General features: G+C 41.0%; 1 protein-coding gene across 1 annotated transcript in view; it reads right to left on the bottom strand.

Annotated features, from left to right (window-relative positions):
* Positions 1 to 4,337: 4,337 nt before the first annotated feature.
* Positions 4,338 to 23,477, bottom strand: part of C1QTNF7 (C1q and TNF related 7) — a 36,672-nt gene continuing 17,532 nt past the window's right edge. Inside the window, exons 2-4 of the mRNA XM_072862323.1 lie at positions 7,088 to 7,284; positions 5,918 to 6,163; positions 4,338 to 5,189 (exon numbers count right to left, since the gene is read on the bottom strand). Coding sequence (XP_072718424.1) covers positions 4,558 to 5,189; positions 5,918 to 6,155 — 870 coding nt within the window. The 5' untranslated portion in view covers positions 6,156 to 6,163; positions 7,088 to 7,284 and the 3' untranslated portion in view covers positions 4,338 to 4,557. The remainder of the gene's footprint in view (positions 5,190 to 5,917; positions 6,164 to 7,087; positions 7,285 to 23,477) is intronic.

Below are 23,477 nucleotides of genomic sequence, written 5' to 3'. Positions count from 1 at the left end.
TGGTGTATGTAGCTAGGACAAAACCAAGTATAAGAGACTGAGAATTTCGTAAGAGTACTTGGAAATTTCTTCATGCCAACGTGAGGAAGAATCATGCCTCTGAAATTAGAAATACTGACATAACCTCAGTTTGCAGTGTTGACTTAAGGAGTTACAGGGAAGTGAATATAACTTCTAAATGCTCTCTGAGCTGAAGTCTAAATGGTTTATACTGAAAGAAATAAAATTGCTTCTTGAAAGCAATGTGTTACTCATTGAGAAAGATTTTGGTATATTGCTTTCTCAACTCTATTTTTCTCCTGTTTACTCTCATGTATGATTAGGTTCATCACCTACTGAAATACATGTATAAAGTAAGCTGCATTTCCACATAAAACTGAAGTTTCTGCTGACCAAATTGCCTAGTATACCATCAGTATAGTTATCCTGAGTATGAATTACCTGCCAATGGATAAATTAAACCAATTAGTGAAAAGTAAATTATTCAGTAAATGTCTTAGTGAAGGAATAGGAACTGAACCTAGTGGGTGACCTGTGAAAGGTAAAGAAAAATAAAGTATTATATGAACTGCACCAGCTAATGAAACATACTTGGTAGGGAATGAAATAAGCTGCTTGTCAGTTTTATGTATTTTTGCCTATCGCAAAAGTACATAAGTGGCATTATGTAGATTAAAAAGATTTGAAAAATGTAGATAATGTTCTCAGTACTGCTGTCCATTAGTAACTATTTCCTCTACATTGTCTGGGCATTGTAAGAAATTCTTTAGGACCTCTTGCTCCTGAAAAAATTGTACAGCCTAAACCATATGGACTTGAATACCAGTAGTGAAGAAAGTTAAAGTATTTATTCAAAGTAACATACTCATATCAATTTGAAGATGGAGTTTAATGTTTAATTAGTTATCTAGGTTAAAAATGTTCAGCAATGGAATATGTGACTGACTTCTTCCTTCATGTCACTCTACCAGGTATAAGAAAGTCTGAAAGAGTAAAAGATTGTGGGGAGCTATTTTGTTTCAAATATCTTTATTTTTATTTACGTATATTTACATACATATATCCCAAGTAAATATACAATATTTTTACTTATGAATCTCAGGAACACTAATCTTCTTAATATTGTTTGAGTGTTTCCTGGTGGTGTCAGGTTTGTATGAGTTCTTGCAGCCTCGATCAGGAAGCCCAAGAGTTGGTGCCGCAGCAAAGGCACGCTTCCTCCTGGGAGTTTCTCCTGGTGATACTAATTTGTCTCTGCTGACTGTAGGCAAAGTCTAGACAACTAACTTGGTCTGGATGCCTAATTTTATATGGCACTGTGGCATGTGTGAAGTGACATATATATTGTGTAGAAATCTTTGATTAATTTCAAATTTAATCCCAAAGAGATTTTGCTCTTTGTTATCCTACAACATCTTGAAACCAAACCAGACCTCCCCACCTACTGGTGTAAATAGTGGGAAGACTTCAGCCCAAGATATTTTCCATATAAATTCAAATTTAGACAGAGGAGTACCCCTAATGAAATATCATGTCATCAAAGTTGATCTATTTTCAAGTAGAAGAATAGCAATAGCAATGATTTACTTTAGGATAATGTCTTGAGATCCTGAATGAGGTCAGGGACACATGCTACTTGTATACATATGTTGTCCATACATGTAATAAAAAGGTTCTTCTTGCCAAAACCTATAGGAATAATTCACCAGAATTACTTACTTTTAACAGTTCATGCCAAAATATAAACTGTTCAAATAACTACAGAATCCAAATGGGAAAACTTAGGGAAGCTAAAATTACTTTTCTATGATTGTACAAACATACATCTAAAATTATTAAGGAAAGGCAAGCAATAACTCTTGGTTTACTTATTCCCATGATGTCATTTTCAACATAGGTGTGGTTAAAATATCTCCTTTATATTTCATTCATTTTTACAAGATTATTACATGGAAGCTCTTTGCTTTTAGTTAGAATTGCAACCAGGAACATTTAACGATAAAGCCCGATTTTTTCTCTATTCAATTGTGAAAAATTAGTTTTGTCTGAAAATGTCCAGATTTGTTATAACTATCAAATATGTTCCTGTAGAGTCTGAAGAAAATCGGTCATACTCTTTTCTTAAGTTTGGCTTTATAGGAGATTTCCTAATTCTAATAAAAATTGACTTGTTACTCCTAACATAAATTTTCTATTGATTCAAATGTCATAAACCTATTTCCATATTTTTTAAAAATAAACATATAATTAAATACTTCTATTAGTTGCTTTTGCTGCATAATACATACTTTAGGTCCAATCCTGCATCTATTGAATTATGCTTCCTGGAAGTCATGGGCCTGGTACAGTTGTCTGTTCTGGCCTGGGGAATTTCAGTGCAGACAGCACTGAGCAATGCCGATAGTCTTTGTGCCTTGTATAGGCACTGATGGCTGTGAAGCATGGGCATCAATCATTGTTGTAAATTATGATTGGGCTGCATTTTGCACTCATATTGTGCTTAATTTGCAGGTGTGTAAATGATTGTACAGCACAGTGATAAACAATCTGTAAGTGTTCTCTTCCGTATTTTTCACAGGAAGCAGCCCTTGTATAACACTAATAAATTAGATGTCTAGTTAGAAAAATAATCCACTTTTGTCTTCTACCACACATCTCTCACTGTCAAATAAAATAAGGGTTGTACAGGCATTGCCAGTTTGATTTATGGACAGGACTTTGCACCTCTGCACTGCATAAAGCAGCAATCGTGTACGCAGAGACATGCGTGTTAATGTATGGGGAAATGAGGGCACAGATACAGGCTGCATAGATTAATGTTCCATACATAGCTGTAGTGCTAACATTTCCTCATTTTGCAATCTCAGAGGTTTTTTTGTGTAATTTTATTTGGTTGTAATTTCCTTAATTAAGTCAAGTACACAGAAAAAACCCAGAAATTTCCCTCCACCTTGGTCATAAATAAAGTGGGAGCAGGAGTTGTGCAAGACAAACCACTAGCATTTGAAACTGTCTGAATACCTGATAAAAACAGCAGGTTCCTGTAAATTTGGGATGAATAAAATAAGATTGTAAATTCTTGGAAGGTAAGAACACCAATGAAAGATTGCCAGTCTTGACTTAAAGATGTTGAATGCTGGAGAACTCATGATGTTCCTAGGTATTTTTACAATGACTGATTACCGACACTGGTAAAATGAGTTCCTCATTTCCAGTGGGAATTGATACAGTTTCTCACAGGTGAATCTTGCTTGTGTAGAAGGAAGTGCCAGCTACTATCAGAAATTTTATCTCCAGACAGGTACTTGCAGACTGTGATCAAATCATCTCTTAACCTCACTGCCAAGAAAAATAAATTGACCTTGTTACATCTCGTGTCATCCGCATGGGTAGAATTACAACCATTTTTTATTTCAATTTTCCAGTAAGTTTTTGAAACATTAACAGAAGTAGCAGCTTTGTAAGTAACTACTCCTTACTCCTACTTGTAATTCCATTTATCGTACATCCAAAGGAAGGTAGCAACGGCCTACTCTGATGACTTGTATTTAGCTGTTTATCCATGGGGTCCTGTGTACCTTTTCCAAGTTCACTGATTTTCTGAATGCAGTTTTTCATCTTGTGTGTGACCTACATTTATTTCATTGCATTTGGCCATATTGGAATATAAGTAAGACTGCTTTAATGATGTCACTCAGTTTGTTCCATATAATTTATTCTTGTTACTGGTGACCGTTCTATCCGTTTTTTGGCATCCATAATTTTCTTCAGCAAAAAGTTTATGTTTTCTTCCACATTTCTCATAAAGATACTGAATAGCATTGAAAGAATAGCAAAGCCACTTGGAATTACACTGAAAATACCCACGTTGAATACTGATTGTCTATCTCCAAGTTTTCAGATCTCCCAGTTTTTAATTATTTTATATGTTTAATATCTTTGTTCTGTTCTTTTATGGCTGTCATTGGGCAGTCCTCAGCTAGTACAAATCATCATGTATTTATTAGGATGTTAGTTAGTTATGAATTTGTTGGTGTAAATATCAGATGGGACTGTCCTTGTGAGCTGTTCGGCTGCATCCTGAAGCAGGCATTCCTATTTCATTCCTCTCCTCTTTCAAAATCAATGATGTTTTCTCTGGTTTTAATGTATTTCCTGTCTTAAAATGACCACAGATGATACTGCTGTCAGTTGTTCAATTTTATTTTAATGTCATATACAAAATATCCATTCTACACTGCAACTTAATATATTTTATATAAAATCCAATGTACAGTATCTTAAATTTGTTTAAATAGTATTATAAACATAACTTTCAGGAGGAGTCAGTCCTGGAGTGATGCAGTCTTTTGTTAATTACAGTTCCTTTTGATATCCCTGCTGTTTGGTAAAAAATCCAGCTTAGATTCTAGAAAGATCCTTATGAGCTCAGATTTGGTTCCTATTAAAGCAAAAATAAACTCCCAGATAATTTTTTTCAACTTTGTGTCCCCCACACAGCTAGATAACATCCTGTGCTGGGGTATCCAGTTTGAATGTCATTTGACATCATCTGCTTCAGAGCTCATCTTCATCCGATAAAGCATCAAGGTAATCTGTATCAACGTATAAGAGAAATCCAGAAAACAAACTGTCTGCCCATGTTGGATCAGAAAAGAGACCGTTTTGGTCAGTGTAGAAGATCTCAAGCCATACTTCATCTTCTGGCTGAAGGTAGATCACTGTGGATCCAGAAGCTACATCGTGGTTGCCTGTGTTCGCATCAAATGTCTTTATCCGGTACTTCCCATTGTGAACCAGCCCAATCGCAAGATGCTTGTTTGCTAAGGTGATATCATAAGAAAAATAATAAATCCCTGGGATGGCACAGATAAACTTCCCTGTGGAAGGGTTGTAATGCTCCCCCTCATTGAAGAGGACTTTATTGAATACAATTGGTAATCTTTCCTCTGGGTAGCTGGTGGTGATGCCAACAGAAAAGGCAGACTTCAGCACTATCTTTCCACACTTACAGACCCCTGGTGCACCTGGCTCTCCTCGGTCTCCTTTATCTCCCTTAGGTCCAGGTGGTCCAGCTGGACCTACTTCACCTTTGGCACCAGTCAATCCTCCAGGTCCTTTTTTACCAGACTGACCTTGGTCTCCTTTCTCTCCAGCTGGTCCTAATGGCCCAGTCTTTCCTCTTAAACCTTCAAAAACATTTTATGTTAGTTAATCGTTGCACATATCATCTCAGTAAATGATTGTGTGGGCTACTGTGTGTGCCTGAACAAACAAGAAAAACACGATCAGAATTTCAAAATACTCCAAAAATACTTTCAAAATCTTCTAGCAAGTTTGTGAAAGCAATGTCAGGTTGGAACAGAGGACCAGGCTCCACAGCCCAGGGGCCCTTTGTTTCTATAGTCCTACTTTTCTTCATACATCTTGATTACACATTGAAGAATTCCATTGCTGACTGAACTATGGGCACTGCTGATGGGAAGGACAGCAGCATGGCTACCTATGTAATGATACTTGAGCACTAAGTATCTCCTACCATTTGAGCATTTTTAGTGTGTACCTAAATACCTGCTAATCTTTTATTCCTGGCTAATGGCACAAAGGAGACTATTTGACACCACACATGCTTCACTTTTCCCAAACTTTTTCTTAGCATCTATGCGCAGGAAGGCTATGAATTTACATTTATTTACACAGATTTCAGTATATGCATATCAGACATATCTAAAATATATCTGCATATTTTCTTTCTCTCACTATATATACATGCATCACACTTAAACCCACACAGGCACATACACACATTCATTGTGTATATATATATATATATATATATATATATGTATGCATAACAGTGACGATGAAAGGTCTTATTTGTTGTACTACTGTGTTAGGTGACACAAATATTCAATACCTGCGCTCCCTTTTTCACCTTTTTCTCCCTTCCTGCCATCTCTACCATCTCTTCCTGGAAGACCAATGCGTCCATGTGGCCCCGGGGATCCGCCGGCGCCGGGGGGACCTGCAGGGCCTGGCAAACCAGGGATGCTGCAGATGTATCTGGTGTAGTAATTTTCTCCTTTGAACTGACTTTGAAGAGGTTGTTCGCTTGTGTAGATGGCTAAACTTGTAACGTAAAGCAACACAAACATCCTTGGATCTGGAAGAAATACATATGAATAAGACTAGTTATGCATATTATGGCACTCTAGTCACATGGAGATGGCTCTGAATATGCTAATAAGTGTGCCACTGCGGTGCATTATGCACAGGTGCATGTGCAGAGATCAGCCTGGGATTTCTGCATTACTAGAATCCATGTAGGAGTCGAGGAAAGTCTGTCAGGTTGGACCTTTTTCTGGCCACTGTATATGTTACTGTATGTCTTTCAGGTAGTCTGTAGACTGACATAGTATAACTGGCGAATACGAGCTTTTTTGGACCAAATTTTGACACGTTAAAAAAAGAATCTGGATTTTTCAATGCAAAGTCCCTTGCTTGCATAGTTTATTTTGTCTTTGGGACCTGTATAAGCTTTACAGAGAAAAGCCCTCTTGCTGAAGGGATTTATATCTGTGCTAGGAGCACGTGCCTATTGGAGCAGTCTCTTCTAGAGAGGACAAAGCTTACACCGTCACTTCATTTTGAAATTTGCCCTTATGGTTACAAATGAATCTCCAACCTGAATAACCACAGCAGAAACTTGCTGCGCCTGCAGAAAGGATACCAGTAAGAGAGCTGCAGATTCAGTGCCTGGTTGGAAACCCTGATGACCACAGCACAAATAACCCCTTCACCCTAATCAGTCAGGTTGGATCAGGCAGCTGCCCTGCGGGGAACGCGGAACGGGTGGAGTGTGGATGGGCTGCTCACAGGTTGGGTTTTTTTAAGCCTGGCTTGGACTGTCATATGAAATGAACTGTGTTGCAATATCTTGCAAGAAAATTCTTTAAAGCTTTACATGTAGTATTGGGGTGTTTTCATAAACAATTTAATGTAAATTTGATTTCTCTGTTCCACTGTATACTAGGAGACTAAAGAAAAAACACTGTACAAGCAGTAACATGCTGAGGAGTTGCAGTACCTGATGTATGAAGGTGTCTTAAATTAGTGTTGCGTTAGCAGAGTCAGTCATGGGTCAGGTGAGATTTTGCAAGTCAAGCTGTTTTTTCTAGTTCACTTGCTGGCTTCTCAGAAGACTTGTGTGCGTTTTTTTGTTGGAGTTGTCCATTCCTTCAGAGCTAATTTACAGCATTCAAGGAAATCAGAGTCCACTGGTTTCTGTGGGGAGAAAAAGAAGAAATGGAGTGGGGGACTCAGAAGAATATCTGTGTGAAATACCATTTACCTTTTTTTACAGTGAAACTCAGATTCATTTTCAAACTCAAAGAAGTTGCAGAGTGAATTAATCTAGAAATCGTTGTTCCCATTCCCTTCTCTGTGATACTGGTTGGCATTGACTGATAGATTTAAAAACTCAAACCATTATATTTATTTGCAGTTCATGATAGTTCAACTGGTATGTGGCATCGCCAGATCTATTCAGCAGGGAAAAAGACCAGCATATACACATACACGTACACATACACATACACATACCTACACATACACAGTCTTTATGAAGAATCTTTTCTGTTTTACAGAATAGAAAATTAGAAAGTGTCTTGGTATCAATGGCAATGCAGAGAAAAGCATGAAAATATTGTAGTTGGAGAGAAATAAGCAATGCTCCAAAATTCTCTTCAGTGATGTATATTCTGCTTTTCATATTAAGCATTTTGTATCAAATTGGGAGAAACGAAACTATTAATTTTGCTGTCATTTGATAAAACCTTACAGTACAGTGAGGCACAACAGCCTCCAAGAGTGGATTAACATATGAATGCTTAACATTAGAGCAGAGCAGCAAATGAGAACTTCAAGGCAGTAGTTAGTTAGAAGCACAAACTGCACAGCGACGTTTGCTCTGATGTACTACTGTGGGTACCCAAATAAAGCTCATGGATTTGCATAGGACTTGAATCGGAGACAACAAAGCTCTCTGCAGAGAAGAACAACTTTAAGCGCTTAGCCAGGAGGGGGCAGCTTGTAGGGAGTTCATGCCTAAGACTGCATATGCATTTTACACAAAGCTGATGGATAAGAAGCAGGCACGACCTAAGAATCAAGGACTGGAACAAAAACTGATGAAGGTCTGAATCAGTAGGCTAGATGTTCCCACACTGTGTTGCACATAAGCCAAGCAAAAACAATCTCAACAACTGCTGGTTTTGCCTATGTCCAGCATCTTTTACAAATCAGAGGAAGAGCCTTCACACAGCTGCTCCTGTCACTGGCTGGCCAGTAACTTATTGATGCATGAAGCTGTCTCCAGCTCCCAGACCTCCCCTGCTGTTCTTCTCATGTGCCTACAGGAAATTAATTAGTCTGGGACATATGTTTCTGCTAAGGCCATGGGAAAACAGTCATTTGGGGAAGGTGAGGGGAACAGGGTTGTTGAGATAGGGATGTGCCTTAGATGGCTGGGGCATTGTGGTTGGAGAACCAGTTTGGGAAGGAAAAGGCATAGAGGGAAATACGTGGAGCTTTCAGCTATGGGTTGGGGGTCTTAAGGAGTGATGGGGCTGTGAAGCAGAATGGTGGGACTGCAGGAAGGGGAACAGAGCTGGGATTGGGAGGAAATGGTGATAATGTTCAGGTGATGATGTTTACAGTCCTGAGTTTAGGCTTGGGGGGAATACAGGAGGCTGCTTCCAACAGTGGTACCCAACAAATGACATTTGGGAAACCATGCATTAGGCCACACAATCAGGACTTCTCTTGCCCTTTGACTTCAGGCTCTTGCGTAACTTCCTGCGTAATGGTCCAGTTTTAAAAGGAGGGGTGCCTATCTGTTACTGCAGCAGTCTCCTGGAAAATGTGAATCTCCTCAGACCAAGGATGTACAGTGTTGAACCCATGCCCCCTGTTTCGTGGTGAGTGCTCCAAAAAGTAAATTGTAATGTTAAAAGTGAATGATAACATATGGCCATGCTTTTGAAATTTCAGGCTGAATTAAGAGGCCAGAATCAGAGATTTCAGTTCACATGGGTTTATGAAGTTAGAGGGTGGAATAGACCTCCCAAATCACTTTCTCAGGAGTCACCTATGTTGCAGTGAAATACTTGATCACAGAGAGTTAACTGGTAGGCAGAAAGTGAGTCATAAATTACACTTTGGTCCTGGCTTCTGGTTATCCTTTTCAAAGTTACAAACTTTTGTCCATAAACTGGGATAGGAAACAATGTCATTTATATATGCCAAATAATTTTTCTTCAGGGAAAAACCACATTTGAGGAGTTCATTCTTTTTTCCAAATATTGAAAGCCAGAACAAGCACATGGTATTCCTGTTCACAACAATAACAATAATCTTCAGCAAAACCATCACCAAAAATAATAATGAGAATGATACGAACACAGGATTAGAATAATGTTATTCCAAGTTTAGAAAATAGCATTTCAATAGGTTCCAAATCCACTAGGTAGAGCAAGAGTGCACGCCAAGGCATTTGCTGGAAGACGATGGACATGCTGATCAGTTCTAATGTGCAGTGATTTCCTCAACAGCTTTTCTAAGTGAGGGTGGCAGATTCATTTATTCTGTCACTGTTCAAATTGCACAAGCAGCATAATCACTGCCTTTGTGCATAAACTCAAAAGATCATCTGATTCATTCGATATTGGAAAAATATTTAAAAAGCTATTCTGGACCTAATACCTTGCTTCAGTTTGTTAAGGTGACAGGTCTAAAGAATCAAAAGAAGCATCAGAAAAAGCATGGCCAGCAGGTTGAGGAAGGTGATTCTGCCCCTCTACTCTGCTCTGGTGAGACCCCACCTGGAGTACTGCGTCCAGCTCTGGAGCCCTCAGCACAGGAAAGACATGGACCTGTTGGAGCAGGTCCAGAGGAAGGCCACAAAAATGATCAGAGGGGTGAAACACCTCTCCTGTGAGGAAAGGCTGAGAGAGTTGGGGTTGTTCAGCCTGGAGAAGAAAAGGCTCCGGGAAGACCTTGTTGCAGCCTTCCAGTACTTAAAGGGGGCTTATAAGAAAGATGGGGATGGACTTTTTAGTAGGGCCTGTAGTGATAGGACAAGGGGTAATGGTTTTAAACTAAAAGAGGGTAAATTCAGACTAGATATAAGGAAGACACTTTTTATGATGAGGTTGGTAAAACACTGGAACAGGTTGCCCAGAGAGGTGGTAGATGACCCATCCCTGGAAACATTCCAGGTCAGGCTGGATGGGACTCTGAGCAACCTGATCTAGTTGAAGGTGTCCCTGCTCATGGCAGGGGGGGTTGGACTAGATGACCTTTAAAGGTCCCTTCTAACCCAAACTGTTCATGATTTTATGATTCAATGATCTGCCTTGAGAAGATGCTCTGTATGTTACATTCCCGTCAAAGCTAGGTGCTGGGCAGAGGGTCTTTAACATCAAGGCTTTAGGAAATCTCACTTCATTACTAATATAATCAGACTATGTCGTTAACATATTTTTAAGCTTAGGAATTAAGGGATTGTAGCAGATTCCCAGTTTTGAGACTTCCTGGTATATGATTTAATCTTCCTTCCTTGTCCAGCTATGCAGGTCTTAATTCTAAAATTTACTAATTGGCATTGTTTTGAAACAATCCTAGAAGATTTCCCATGAATCTGTTATAAATAAAAGCTGGGTCACAAGCCAGTAGTTATAGTCACAAGTTATCCTGGCTGTGTTCTTACTTTTGTCTTGCCTTGCTAGCTTTGAATTCACTTCCACTACATATGCACAACTATTTGAGGAGGAGAAGAAGATGTGTTTTAACTTCCTTGTGCAAAAAGATGTAGATGAGAAGTAGCGATGCTCCTGGGCCTTTTCTGTCTGCAGCACTGGTAATGGCTTAGTGGTGCAGAACCAGATAGTCTATACATCCTCTGGCTCTCCAATAGCAAAGGCCTATACTACCTCACATCGCTACCTTGCATCCCCACTGTGGCATGTACAGACCTTCCCCAGCTCTCCCATCCAGGAGAGCTGTGGTAAGAGAAACAAGGTGGAGAAGGAGATAAGAAGTCAGGATGAGAAGCAGAGAGAGGCACCATCAACAATTAACATGAAATCTCACTAGCTATGCCTGTCTTTTCCCTCTCAAAACAGGATCCACAAAAATCAGTTGTGTCCACATGCCTGAAGGGTCCAAACCTGCCATTCAGTTCACCACCACCACCGACCTTTCTACAAAGCCTCAGAAACAGTGGCTTGCAGTTTAGCATGCCATGCTCTGCAGTTTCTTTGCACTGTATGATTTTTATGCTATTTAAAGTACAAGTCTTAATTATGGATTTTTTCCCAGGTATTTTATATCGATCATTCACCTTCAGTTGGGCAAAGGTTTATGCATCTCCCAGCTTGTTTTGTGTTATGGGGACTATGCTGGACTTCCAAAGCTCCACCCGTAAGACTATGCCTTACTCTAAGGAATCAAGACCACAGCTGGCCACCACCGCACTCCTTGGGTTAGCTACACAATCCAGCAATCTTCACATGGCTTTACATTGTCTTTACTTCCCTTGTGTAAGAAGGGCAGAGTGACCTGACACTTTTTGAGCAGTCTGAAATTTTGATTCCCAGTCCCAGAACAGCTGATGGTGCCCAAAGGGATCAGTCAGCCAGTGGGAAGGAACATTAGCTAAATATTTCTGAGAAAACAATCCTTAAAGGCCTTATTAGCAATGCTGACATTTAACAGTCTCACTTGCTTAAGTTTGTACTCAGTCATGTTTGAACAGTCTCCTTCATAACTACATTGAATGCAGTCAGATTCTTCAACCACGTCTCAAGCCTTCATGAAAAATAGAGTGCTTATAATCAAGACCAGAAGTTCAATGTGTTTGATTTTCAAAATATCAAAGGAGTAGGAGTCATTTTATTTCTCAGTGTCTGACTTGAAACATAGTCTTTCTTTCTGGTTCCAGCCATTCCCATTATTTAGGAATGCCCTAGAAGCTGGTCAAGGCATGTATCAGTGAGATACTCTGACTCAGCTGGGGGGAATTTTAACATGAGGGCTGGCAGGCGAAGCAGTTTCACTGCCAGCTGTACCAGAACACACAAATAAATGAAACCTGACAGAATTTGTCTTGACAGAGAGCCCAGAAGCTAGGCCAGTTGCTTGCAGTTGGCAATTAACATGGAGACAATAATAGGTTTGTTTGCAATGTAGTGAAAAATGGCCAGGATTTAATACTGGAAGACTCGGGATACAAGTGTCCCAACACCTCGGGTACAGGCTTCTTTAAAAGGTTTTTCTCTATTTTCTTAAAATAATAATAAAAAAAAAGACACAGGAGCCATAAATCACAAGCTGTCTTCAGGGATGATCTGCAATTTGCAGGGTTAGTTACGAATCTGAACTGGAGTCAGGCATGTGGAAGTATGTAGGCATCTAAAGATGTGGATAGATGCCTACAGCAGTGTGCCCATCTCCCGTGGAGTGCCTTTCAGTTCAGGCAGGCTTCCTCTTCTTGGTTCCTCCCCAGCCCTTGCCAGAATTTCCATCTCCTATCTTAGATCATTCTGCTTTACCAACCTTGCATTGATAGAAGAGAAATGGAGAACAGACTGGGAAAACCATTTCAGATGGCATGGAAAGAGGAAAAACAGAGGGCGCAAAAAGAAAATGTCAGACTGCAAAGCACATGAGGACAAACAAGGACAAAAGTCATAGATTATTGCCGTAGGTAATAAGGGACAGACTTCCACTGCCTTGTGCCTTGTGCTCACTTGTGTTCACACCTGGGCTTTGTGAGCAAAAGTCCGTAAAGAGCTCCCATCATGAGAGCAATCACTTTGCACAGGGGTGAATGATGGGGACCAGCCAGCAAAGAGAGCTCAGGACACACACAGCAAGAACAACTTTGCACTGGATTTCTGGCTGAATATGTTCTAGTCCCTGGCCATGGCTTAATTCTCATCCCCTCAAGGTAAATGTCATTTATTAGATCACGGACACCTCTGAAGATGGATTCTCCTTCACCCAGTTGCTCCCTTGGTGACAGCATATTGTACCAAAGAAGTGTTCACCATTTAAAAAGATAATCATGCAGAGAAGAAAGCTTCCAGACCCTGAAAGGGACATTCCTCCCCCAGTACGTTGTTTTCTTCTGGAAGTTCATCAAATGATATCACCCAGGCAATATACCTTTCTGAGAACCCTGTGGAAAAGTAGGCATCCGGCCAGGGACTACATTCTACATCAAACTAGGCAAAGGCCAAAGGAGCAATTTAAATGCTTGGGCAGGACTAAACTGGTTGATTTCCCCTGAAGCAAGTTGGGGAAGGCTACCATGAACTTCTCTGGCAGAGGAGCAGTGGAGGCTGTGACCTGGGGCAGGGAGCAGCCATGTTCAGCTGAGTGGCAACCTCTTGTCTCTGTTCTGCTGTGCATGGAGAAGGACATCTGTCCGGGGCTTGACACGAGTAAATTTTTTCACACTGCAAACAGTCATAGTTAAGGTAGCAATATTTTTAAATATACAAAGGGTCTCTCTGCACTGCTGTTGCAACACAGCAAGCCGTTAGCTTTTCCAAGAGGGGAAGTGGAAATTTTGCCTACATAGGCAAATCCCCAGGTAGAAACAGCTTGCTAAACACTTTGGTCCCTTCAATCCAGGTGATATTGTAAACAGTCCTTAACATACTGGGGAGGGCAAACGTAGGATGAAGTCTACGTTTTCTAACTTCAAAATTTGGATAAGTATGCATGTCTGACAAGACTGTGGAGGACTAATTAGTTTTTATTTATATGACACTTAAAAGAAGGAAGGCATTGCAAAACCCCTACAGTATGAATTTAATTATCTTAAACCACTCTGAATTTTGTTACTGAGAGTTTATATGTTGCAGCATAAAAGCAGGAATTTCTGAAGTGCTCCATGCTAGCCAACCTGTGCTCCCAGGAATGGCAGAACTGCACAACAGAGCTCAGGTAATACCAGTCCTGAAAAAAACTCACTACAGCTCCCAGGTTCCTGCTTGAGAACCTTCAGAAGATAACTGCACAATTGTGCATTTGAAAACAGACTTAGAAAATCAGCATTCTGGAATTAAATATTCCTGGGTAAGGAATAACTTGGTGGTGCTAAGACCTTTGGGCTGAATTTACAAAAATTCCTGTAAGTTCCAACTTTTACATATGACTTCCACACATAGAAAATGCATCCTGGGGGGAATTGGGTACCTAAGTCCAAATGAATGAACCATAAAACCTGTGACATACCAACTGGAGCATGAGAGGCTGCCTTAGCTTAGAGTTTCTAAAGAGGGTCTCTTCAGGCACATCTGCAGGAGCAGTGCTCTACAACACAAATACCCAGGACAGCAACGTGAGACCCAGGCTGTGTGTACCTGGCATGGCTCAGTGCCCAAGCAACCCATCGCCATGCAAATACCGCTAGCTTTCTTGCAGGACTGTTTCCACAGGGCACTGCACTATCCACTGCCCAGAGTTAGCTGCAAGGTCTCCATATTCTGACCCTTGGTGCACCGTTGGCATGTTCAGGAGCACCAAAGAGAGAGCCTCAACATGAAACCGAAGAGTCAAACTTAAGGGAGAGGTTGTGGCTGTGAAGCTGAATCTCACAGAAGTGTGAGTCTTAGGAGGCTGTGTCTCATCAGCACAAACGATAAGTGCATTTAAAAGCTTAAGCCTTACGGTAAATCAGTGGAGCTTGAACTTCTGAAAGGCTAAGGCATTTTGAAAATGACATGAGAGTTTTGAAGCCTCATGTGATTTTCAAAATGCCACCCACGTTAAGATATGTCCCCAGTCTCTGGGACTGCCAGGCTCTCACGTCAACCCCGGTGGTCTCCTCCACGCTGTGCTCTAACTTGTCAGTACAGGAGATAAAAATCTGGCCTCAAAATCAGCATACTTTCCTGACTGTGGCTGTTCTGAGAAAAATCCTGTTCTTGTGGAGTGAGTCTACCTCAAAGCTATTACTTCAACAATATTACTTCTATATTTATACTGGAATAGAAAAAGGAGAATTTGGCCTGGTTTAGTCACATGTGTGATTGTTATGGTTAATGTCAGATTCAGGAGATCAGAGCCAGGAAGATATAAAAATAGAATGAAATCTATGTAATGTCTGCTTTTGGGTAATAGCACGTTTTTAAAGTATGCTTCTTCCTGATTAAAACAAACCTTTAAATAACAACTTGATTTTCAGTGAGGTTGACCTCTTTGCAAGACTGAAGGACATGTACATTAGAAAGACAACTCTAAGCAGTTTGGAGCTGTAAAATAAAATTCCATTTAAATTCTATATAGTATGGTATTTTCTTACTGAAACAAAGACTTGTGATTCCATGGAAGAGCAGAAGGGACAATGCATCCTGCCTCCCATCAGGCTTCACAGGAACACCAGCTCCACCCAAGCCCACCTTCTGGTAACCCCATTGGTACCCAGCAAGCACTCACACAGGACCTGCATTTCTAGTTGATGGGCCTGATGTTCTACAACTTCGCATCCTGTGGAGGTGTTTGTGTCGAGCAAGGGCTGGCTGCTCCCTGGGGCTGGGAGTGATGGAGCTCCCCGCCGGGTGGCAGGGCAGGGTCTCGCCAGCCAGAGCCTGTCCCATCACCCCAGCAGGGACCAGGGCAGTCTGGAGGCAGCTGGGGCACCCTCAGCATCTGAGGCCAGACCAGAATGTCAGCCTGTGGGTGGGGTCAGCTGGGCTGAAATGGGGTCCTGGACCGAGGGCAGGGTGGTGCGACGCCCCAGGAGAGACTGGCAGGGACAGTCAGGGATGTCAGTGCCCTCATCGCTCTGACAGTTTGTACTTATTCAAAGAGGAAAAAAGCATTGTGATCCCAGTCTGGCAGCACGAGTCCACTCTATGCATATGGAAATAACAATTTTCAGCACAAGACACTCAAAGGTCTGCTTAATTCCATATGGCTCCTTACCCCTTTCCCCATTGCAGCATTTGCTAAGCCAAATAGCCAACTCATGTCCTTCAGGATCTGCTCTTGCTTTCATCAGCCTCCTGATGAGAACCATTTCTCTGGTGGACTGTTTGGATTTGCAGGGTCTCAGTCTGAGTTGTTGCGGTTTTTTTAATACATAGACTGCTATGTATTGTAAAGATGTAAGTGTCAAGCTGGCTTATTTGAAGAAATGTTTGGACTATTCTTACACAACACATTGGAAAATCTAAAATTTATTATAAGAGATTTTTCTTATTGAAGTAACACTGACACTAATTTTTTTCCTCTGCATTTCTGACTTGGACATTTCAAGCAGACAGCTTTAAATCTCCAAGAAAAAAGCTTATGAAGAAAAAAATATTATCTCATTTATTTGTTTTCTAATTTGTACAGACCTTGAAAGTGAAAAACTCATGCTGTTGTATAGAGCTCTGGAGAGTCTATCAATCTGTTTTGCTAACTACTACAGCCTGCTATATATCCGAATTGTAATATATCCTAACAAGTCTTTAAAAAGAGTTTAACAAGCATAAGATATTAGGAGAGGAGAGGAGGGGAGAGGAGAGGAGAGGAGAGGAGAGGAGAGGAGAGGAGAGGAGAGAAGAGAAGAGAAGAGAAGAGAAGAGAAGAGAAGAGAAGAGAAGAGAAGAGAAGAGAAAGAGAAGAGAAGAGAAGAGAAGAGAAGAGAAGAGAAGAGAAGAGAAGAGAAGAGAAGAGAAGAGAAGAGAAGAGAAGAGCTTTGTCTTCTTTTGTTTGACACAAATTTGTCTGACACAAATCTGTCTGACACAAATTCACTTAGAAGAATGACAGTTTTTCCTGTGAAATGATAACTTCAATTTGACACACATAATAATTTGTCAGCCTGATTCTGTACATACTGAAGTCAAATGCAAACCTCTCTCTTATTAGTGGTGTTTGATCAGATTCACAGAGAGGAAGAAAGAAAACAGAGCACAGAGTTTTTTTTCAGGAGATCTGACTTCTGTTGCTCGATCAGAAATGTTTATTCCATGGCAATTATTTAATCTTACGTGCTTCTATTTCTTCATCATTAAAACAACATCAATAATATCAGGGATAATATTGCTCTGTTGATGTAAAAGCAGATTATTTCAAAAATACTTTTCAGATTCTGCTTTTCTTAAGTAATTGTGAACTCCCGTTTCATATTTCAAATCAGTTCTCTCATGGGAGATGAAAATGGATGAAGTCAGCATAATTCCTGCAGTTTTTTCAGTACAGTGCTGATGAGGTCTAGCATCTGATAACTGGTCATTTCTGACTTTGTAACAGAGCATCAGCCGTACTCCTGCTTATCATGAAGAACAAAATTTGGGCCTCATGTAGTTGGGCATAGCTCTATTGAAACCATGTGCCTTGAATTTATATCTGGCCTTGAAGGTGTTTTCTCACTTAAGCTCTTGCAACAATAATTTGACTGTTTTTGAAATCTGTCCTATCTGGGAAGTGTTTCTTTCTTTGGGTTCCTGCAGGAAATAGCACGAAGAAGCTGCAGCTGTCAGTCAACTTGCCACTCTTCAGTAGGAAAGTCTGACCTTTGGCTGGTCAGGAGTGGGCTTTACCTTGACTTTGTTCTGCATGTGCCTGATGCTTCAGGGTGATCTCAGCAGGGTCTCCACGGGACATAAGTGGGCATTCCTGGATGGTCTGAAGGTCACAAAGTGTTTAGCAAGCAATTTAATTTCATTTTCACTCGAATTTGCCCTGATCTCAGCCTGCCAACAAGTTCCACCTAACCTTGAATCACAGGGTGTTAGAGTCACCCTAGGAGGTTCCCAACCCAGCTGGTCTTCCCCACATTGATTAAGATGGCACTGTGTAGCAAATAGCATAGATAGAGACATCTTGCCCAAATGCAGCATGCTGAGGTTAGTTCCCATAGCCAGTAAATGTACATTTGGGTGGATGCTAAGCTGTGTGGTGTGCTGTGCCCTGGGGGTACCGGCTGGATTGCCCAGAGACAGCACCGGAGGGGGTCCTTTGGGGAAGCAGTAAACGGGACACACAGGTAGCACAGAGTCATAACCACAGATGACTCAGTCTTGGGGTGCACCTGCAGTGCAAACACAGCCCACGGTGGTGGTATGTGGTAGGTTATGCCAGAGTATGCATATTTCTTAAAAATAAAAGGGATTATAGATAACCCTCTTGCAATTCCATAATCAGTGAATATGACTTTGCCTTATTGTGGTATCTAGAGTTTTGCTCAGGCTTCTAATTCAAGCGTCTACTATATATAATTTAGAATGATGACAATAAGCTCAGTGTTATTTTACAGTTGTAACTCCATGGCAGCTGTCTGCCATGAGCCATTTTGCATTTTAAACAGTAGCCTTCATTTAAATTCATATCTTAAGAAATTCTGGCTAGCCTAAGACAAACAGTATGCCAGAATCACTTCTAATGATCTGTCCCCCAGAAATTTCCTTACCTATTTGTTAATACAAATAAAATATATAAAAAAAGAGGAGTCATGCAAGGCTTAGAGCATATTAACTTCAAGTTTCCATCAGGGTAAAGGGTTTTGCAATTTCCACTTTAATGGAAACCTACGGAGATTCAGAATGTATTGACTTGCAAATAAAGTTGAAAATACATAAAACATGGAGAAGCTTTCTCTTGCTGTAGTTAAAATGACCTTTCCTTTCAGTGATAAAACTATTTAAGTTTTATAGCATGGAATCAAGATATAAAACTGAAAAAATTTCTTATAATTTAAAGTCTCTCAGATCAGTGCAGGCAGCTGCTTTTCCCTTAGCCAGGGCATAATTTTATCGCAGACACGTGTGTGCATGCATACACATATACATCTGTACCTTTACCAGCCTAAGGGGTCCTGTTTTCACTTAGCTTTTCTTCAAGGCCCTGGAGCATGGTGGATGCATTTTATGTCAAAGATATTATTAAAGGTTTTTTTCTATTTTACTTTGACCAATGGAGTTAATTTTCTTTAATACAGATCTATTCTCTGATGGCCTGAATTAACGATGTACTTACTTAGATTTGTTTCTAGCTGATAAATAGTAAGCTGGCAATGTAATAAGCTGTTTTGTTGTTTTTATCTTTGTGATAGGTATCTTCACTGGGCATTGCAGAAAGTTCTATTTTGGTATTTGTGATTTTGCTTATTGCTTAAAATACACATTATATCTTGAACAGGATAATTGCAATTGAAAATTCTCCTGTGCTCAAACATCACATCTATCCTGCTTAGAATTGTCCTTTTCTTTCTGTGAGATGCTGTGATTTCTTATGAGGCTTCTGTTTTTCCTTTGTCTTTGGGAAAGTTTAAACGTATGTATGTGCATATATATATATATATGTACACACACTGTAAAGGCAAAAAAATAAGTTTTATAAATTTATCAACTCATGGGAGAGAATATCGAAACACTTCATTTGGAGACAATTTTATTGGCACAGCTTCTCTCTTATAGTTTTTATCTATTCTGCTTATTTTTTTAATGCATGAAACTAGGTCTCTGCAGAAGTCCATAAGCCACTGCTGTTCCTTCTCCATAAAATTAATTGGTGTCCCAGTTTGTTCTCTTGGGGCAATTATGAAGTCATCCATAACAGTCATTTCATTATGTTTTGGGATTAGTATTACATGTGAATGACTCTGGTAAATATGATCAAAAGCCCATCTAGCCCTGTATCCTTGCTCTCTGGCAGTGTCCTGGAGCAGGCCCTTGCGCTCTTCCGGAGGATGTGGGATGCTTGCCAGGAGGTTATCTTCCTGCTTCCAGTGCTCTGCAGCTGAGGTCTTCTGAACTGGAGATATTTTCTGAGTCTTTGCTTTCTGTCAGCCTTGCTGGACTCCTTATGCATGAACTTGGAAAGAGTTTAAACTCTGGCTTTCCACAACTTTCCTCGTAGGTACATTTATTGGATTAATTATGCACAGAGCATATTTGTCTCCCTTAAACCTTTTTGTCTCCCTTAAATCTTTTTAACTGATAATTTCATTTGATTCCTCTATTTCTAGCATTATAAGAGACAGTGATCAATCTACTCCTTAGTTCGTTCTTTCTCAGAAAATTTGAAACTTTGGACTCCTTATGATTGCAACAAATATTTCCATGTTGAACATTTTTAATTTACAATTACAAATTCTGGTCATTACATCGTCTGCTAAATTGTAAGAGCCATCTGCTCTTTTCCTCTAATGTATTAACATTAGTAAGCAAGATTCTGAAAGACATACAAGATCAGTAGGTCTAGCAGCTTCACTGCTTTCAGGTTATGTCCTCAGATCAGCGTAAATCCATCATCTCTAACAAAAATGGAGAAGTACAGCTGTAAAAATGCAGCTGCCTGAGATAGATTGTGTTATCTGGTCTCTGCCAAAGACGTACAACATGGGACAGAATCTCCCCACTGTAGTGATCGTCATTCTGCTAGACTTAAAAGTAGTAAAAGCTAGAGTTAAAAGCTAGACTTAAAAGTAGCCAAGAAAAGTAGTAAAAAGTAAATATAATGTTTTCCAGGAGACATTGGTGGCTCTTATAGAAAGAAAAAACCCCTTTGAATTCATCAAAGCTGCATAAACTCTCATGTGTTTACTACAGACAGCTGAAAGGACAGTCTTCCAGATACTCTGTAAAATACTGCTTTCGTTGACAAACTTTTAACAAAACAATCATGGCTTCTTAATACAGATGTGTCTTATTATTATTCAAAATCAAGTTTGTTTATTTATCTGTTTTAGCCACAGAATGTCAGATTATACAGACTCTTGCTTTGCTCTCCAGGAGTAGCCAGCTGAACACAGCAGTGTCACTGATGACCACGTGTCCTCACAGCCACAACGCTGGCTAAGTTACGGGGTGATGACATTTTCCATTCCCTGCCGGGATGGCTCTCCTTCTCCTGTGCCTGCCAGCACAGAGCTCCGCTTTCCTTGCTGGGCTCCTGACACTGTTGAGCTCTCCTCCCAGCATCAGGAGCCCAAAGGTCAAAATCCGCCCTGCTCCCCACAGGCATATGGGGAAAAGACCCTTTTCCCCTTTGTTCCCTGTCTACTGGGATGTGGATTCCTCTGGCTTTTCTCTTTAATTGCCAGACACTGAGGCTGGAGGTGAGGGGGAAGGAGAGATGCAGCAGCATGCGAAGCCCAGGGTCTGCCAAGGCCATCCTGATGTGCCTCTGTATGTCCCTCCAGATTGCCACCGTGACCACACGGGACAGAGAGAAAGGGGGGCCTGTCTGGAGAGCAGCGTGGTGGCAGAGCGAAGGCTTGTCCCTGCTGTGCGATGCTACAGCTGGCCGAGTTGAAAGATGGCTGGGAAAAGTCCTTAAATGGGAATCTCAGATGTGGAACTTGTTTTTCCTGCCAGAAGTCTGGCCGAAGTAAACTGTTTGTTGTAGCGAATGTTCAAGCTGCGGTGAGCCCAGATAGCATAGTCACTTCTCCCTGTTTGAGGTCTATCTTCAAACCACGACAGGGATGCAGTATGCCAGTAGTTACAGAAGAGGGACCTGTTGGAAGGTCGCGGGGGGTAGGGTATAGCCCCGAGCCCCCATGCACTGCTGCTGCCCTCCCCTTCTTTGCGGACTTTTGAAGACTAGTCCTCTCTTTCGAACCCTGGAAATAGAGGTGCTGTGCAGGTGGTACCACTTGTGCAGAAGTAATCACAGCCAAAACAGCCTCCTCTCCAGAGGCCGTCGACTGTGGAGAAAGGGCAATCATGACTCACCGCCTATGAGCAAAAGTAGAGGGTTTGGAGTAGTGGGTCCAAAAACTAGGATCCCGTTAAGCGAAGAGGTTGTTCTGTTTTGGAGTTTCATCTGCAAGCTGTGGGGTTGCTTTTCTCTACAATTTTTTAAACCTTTCCTGTTTCTGCCCTGTTGGCGGGTGCCACAGTGAGGCCCGGGGGGAGCCAGGCCGTCTGCAACTCCTTCTGTGCCCGAAAGCACAAAGACCTGGAGGCGGACGGGCAGCTGAGACCTGCTGCCTGTAGCGAGCGCATGGAAACAATGCTGCTGCCGTTTCAAAATGACTGATGGTTGGTAGCTTCTGGGTTTTGCACAGCTTCATTTTGGTATCGCTGAGGGAAAAATGAATGTAGCCAGAGAATAAAGCAAGAGGTTGTGCGAAGCAAAGGGGAGCAGCTAAAACCCACAGTGAGGAGAGGCCAGATGGAGACTTTGTTCAGCGTCCCTCTTGCCCATGAACTTGTACAGCTCAGGGACCCTGAGATCTCCCTGTCTGCCTATGTACATCCCTATTTACCATCCTGGTCTAGTCCGAATACCAGGAACAGGCCAGGGGAACATGAAGTCCAACTTGACCGTTTGACAAGTTACCAATAATAACTCTCCATAAAGAGAACAGAAATTGTGTCAAGGGCATCTGCTCCCTTGTGCTCATTGCTTGCCCATTGCTGTGGCCTGTCTGTGTAGGATAAAGCAACTCCAGCATATCAGGGGGTTTTAACGCTCACGGTCTTCCCCCAGCCTTCTGATTTACCGCAGGCTAAAACTTGTAAACCTTTGACTCCTGTTTACACATAGACAGCCTGGATAACATTAGCAAACATAAATAGTACTGTCCCTGAAAATCCTATTTTAAACACAGATTTGTAAAGAGCAATTTTATCTCCACTATCTGTAACTAGTTAAAATACCAATTGTTTTTCTTAAAAAGGATTTTAACAATGGATAGTAAGCATGAGGTAGATGAAAAGTAATTTAAATTATAAGTTTTTATTAAGAGTTTAGAAGAAATCTAGTCGAGACCTGTGTTATCTGCAGCCTCCAAATGGTGCTGAAAAAATGATGGTGCTTTCAGTTGTCATAGATGATTTTTTTTCTTTTAATCTGTATGATATGTTTTTCTAACATTTATGCACAAATTTGCATTGGTTTATCTTCAAATAATTTAGTTAAATAAATGCCAGATCCTCAGTGGATGCCTTAATTGATCTAGAATCAACCAATTTATTTTTATTTGGCCTAAGCTGGAATAAAGAGCCATATAAACTAAGGATATAGTCAGACTCTTGCTGCAGAAATGTATGTACCAATTTAAAATGTAACTATCCCTCTGCAGTTTGTTACTGCTCTTCTGCTGGGGCTCCCTTTCTTTGTAGATCAGCCACTTCCACAGGCTGTTTAACCCATCCGATACTGCATTAAATCATACGGGGAGCATTTGCATGCGTTGCTATCCAGTACCATTGTGTAGGGGAACATAAGAGCCAGGTGGGTAAGAGAGGGAAGGGTTCCCAGGTAGTAAATGGCGGACCAGAGCATAGTGCAGTATAAACCATTCCTACACTCATTGGACCCACTGAAATCGGCTCTTTCAGCTGAGACACTGGGCTTTCACAGCCACAGGCACATGTTCCTCCCACTGCCCTTTCTGCGGCTGTGGCCACCTTGCGCAGGAGATCTGAGCAGGTGGCAACTTCATAAAACACCTCATCAGGATT

This window comes from Ciconia boyciana, chromosome 5, assembly GCF_034638445.1.
Source record: "Ciconia boyciana chromosome 5, ASM3463844v1, whole genome shotgun sequence".
In the NCBI taxonomy this organism is placed as follows: Eukaryota; Metazoa; Chordata; class Aves; order Ciconiiformes; family Ciconiidae; genus Ciconia; species Ciconia boyciana.
This window is presented reverse-complemented; position numbering and strand designations above follow the sequence as displayed.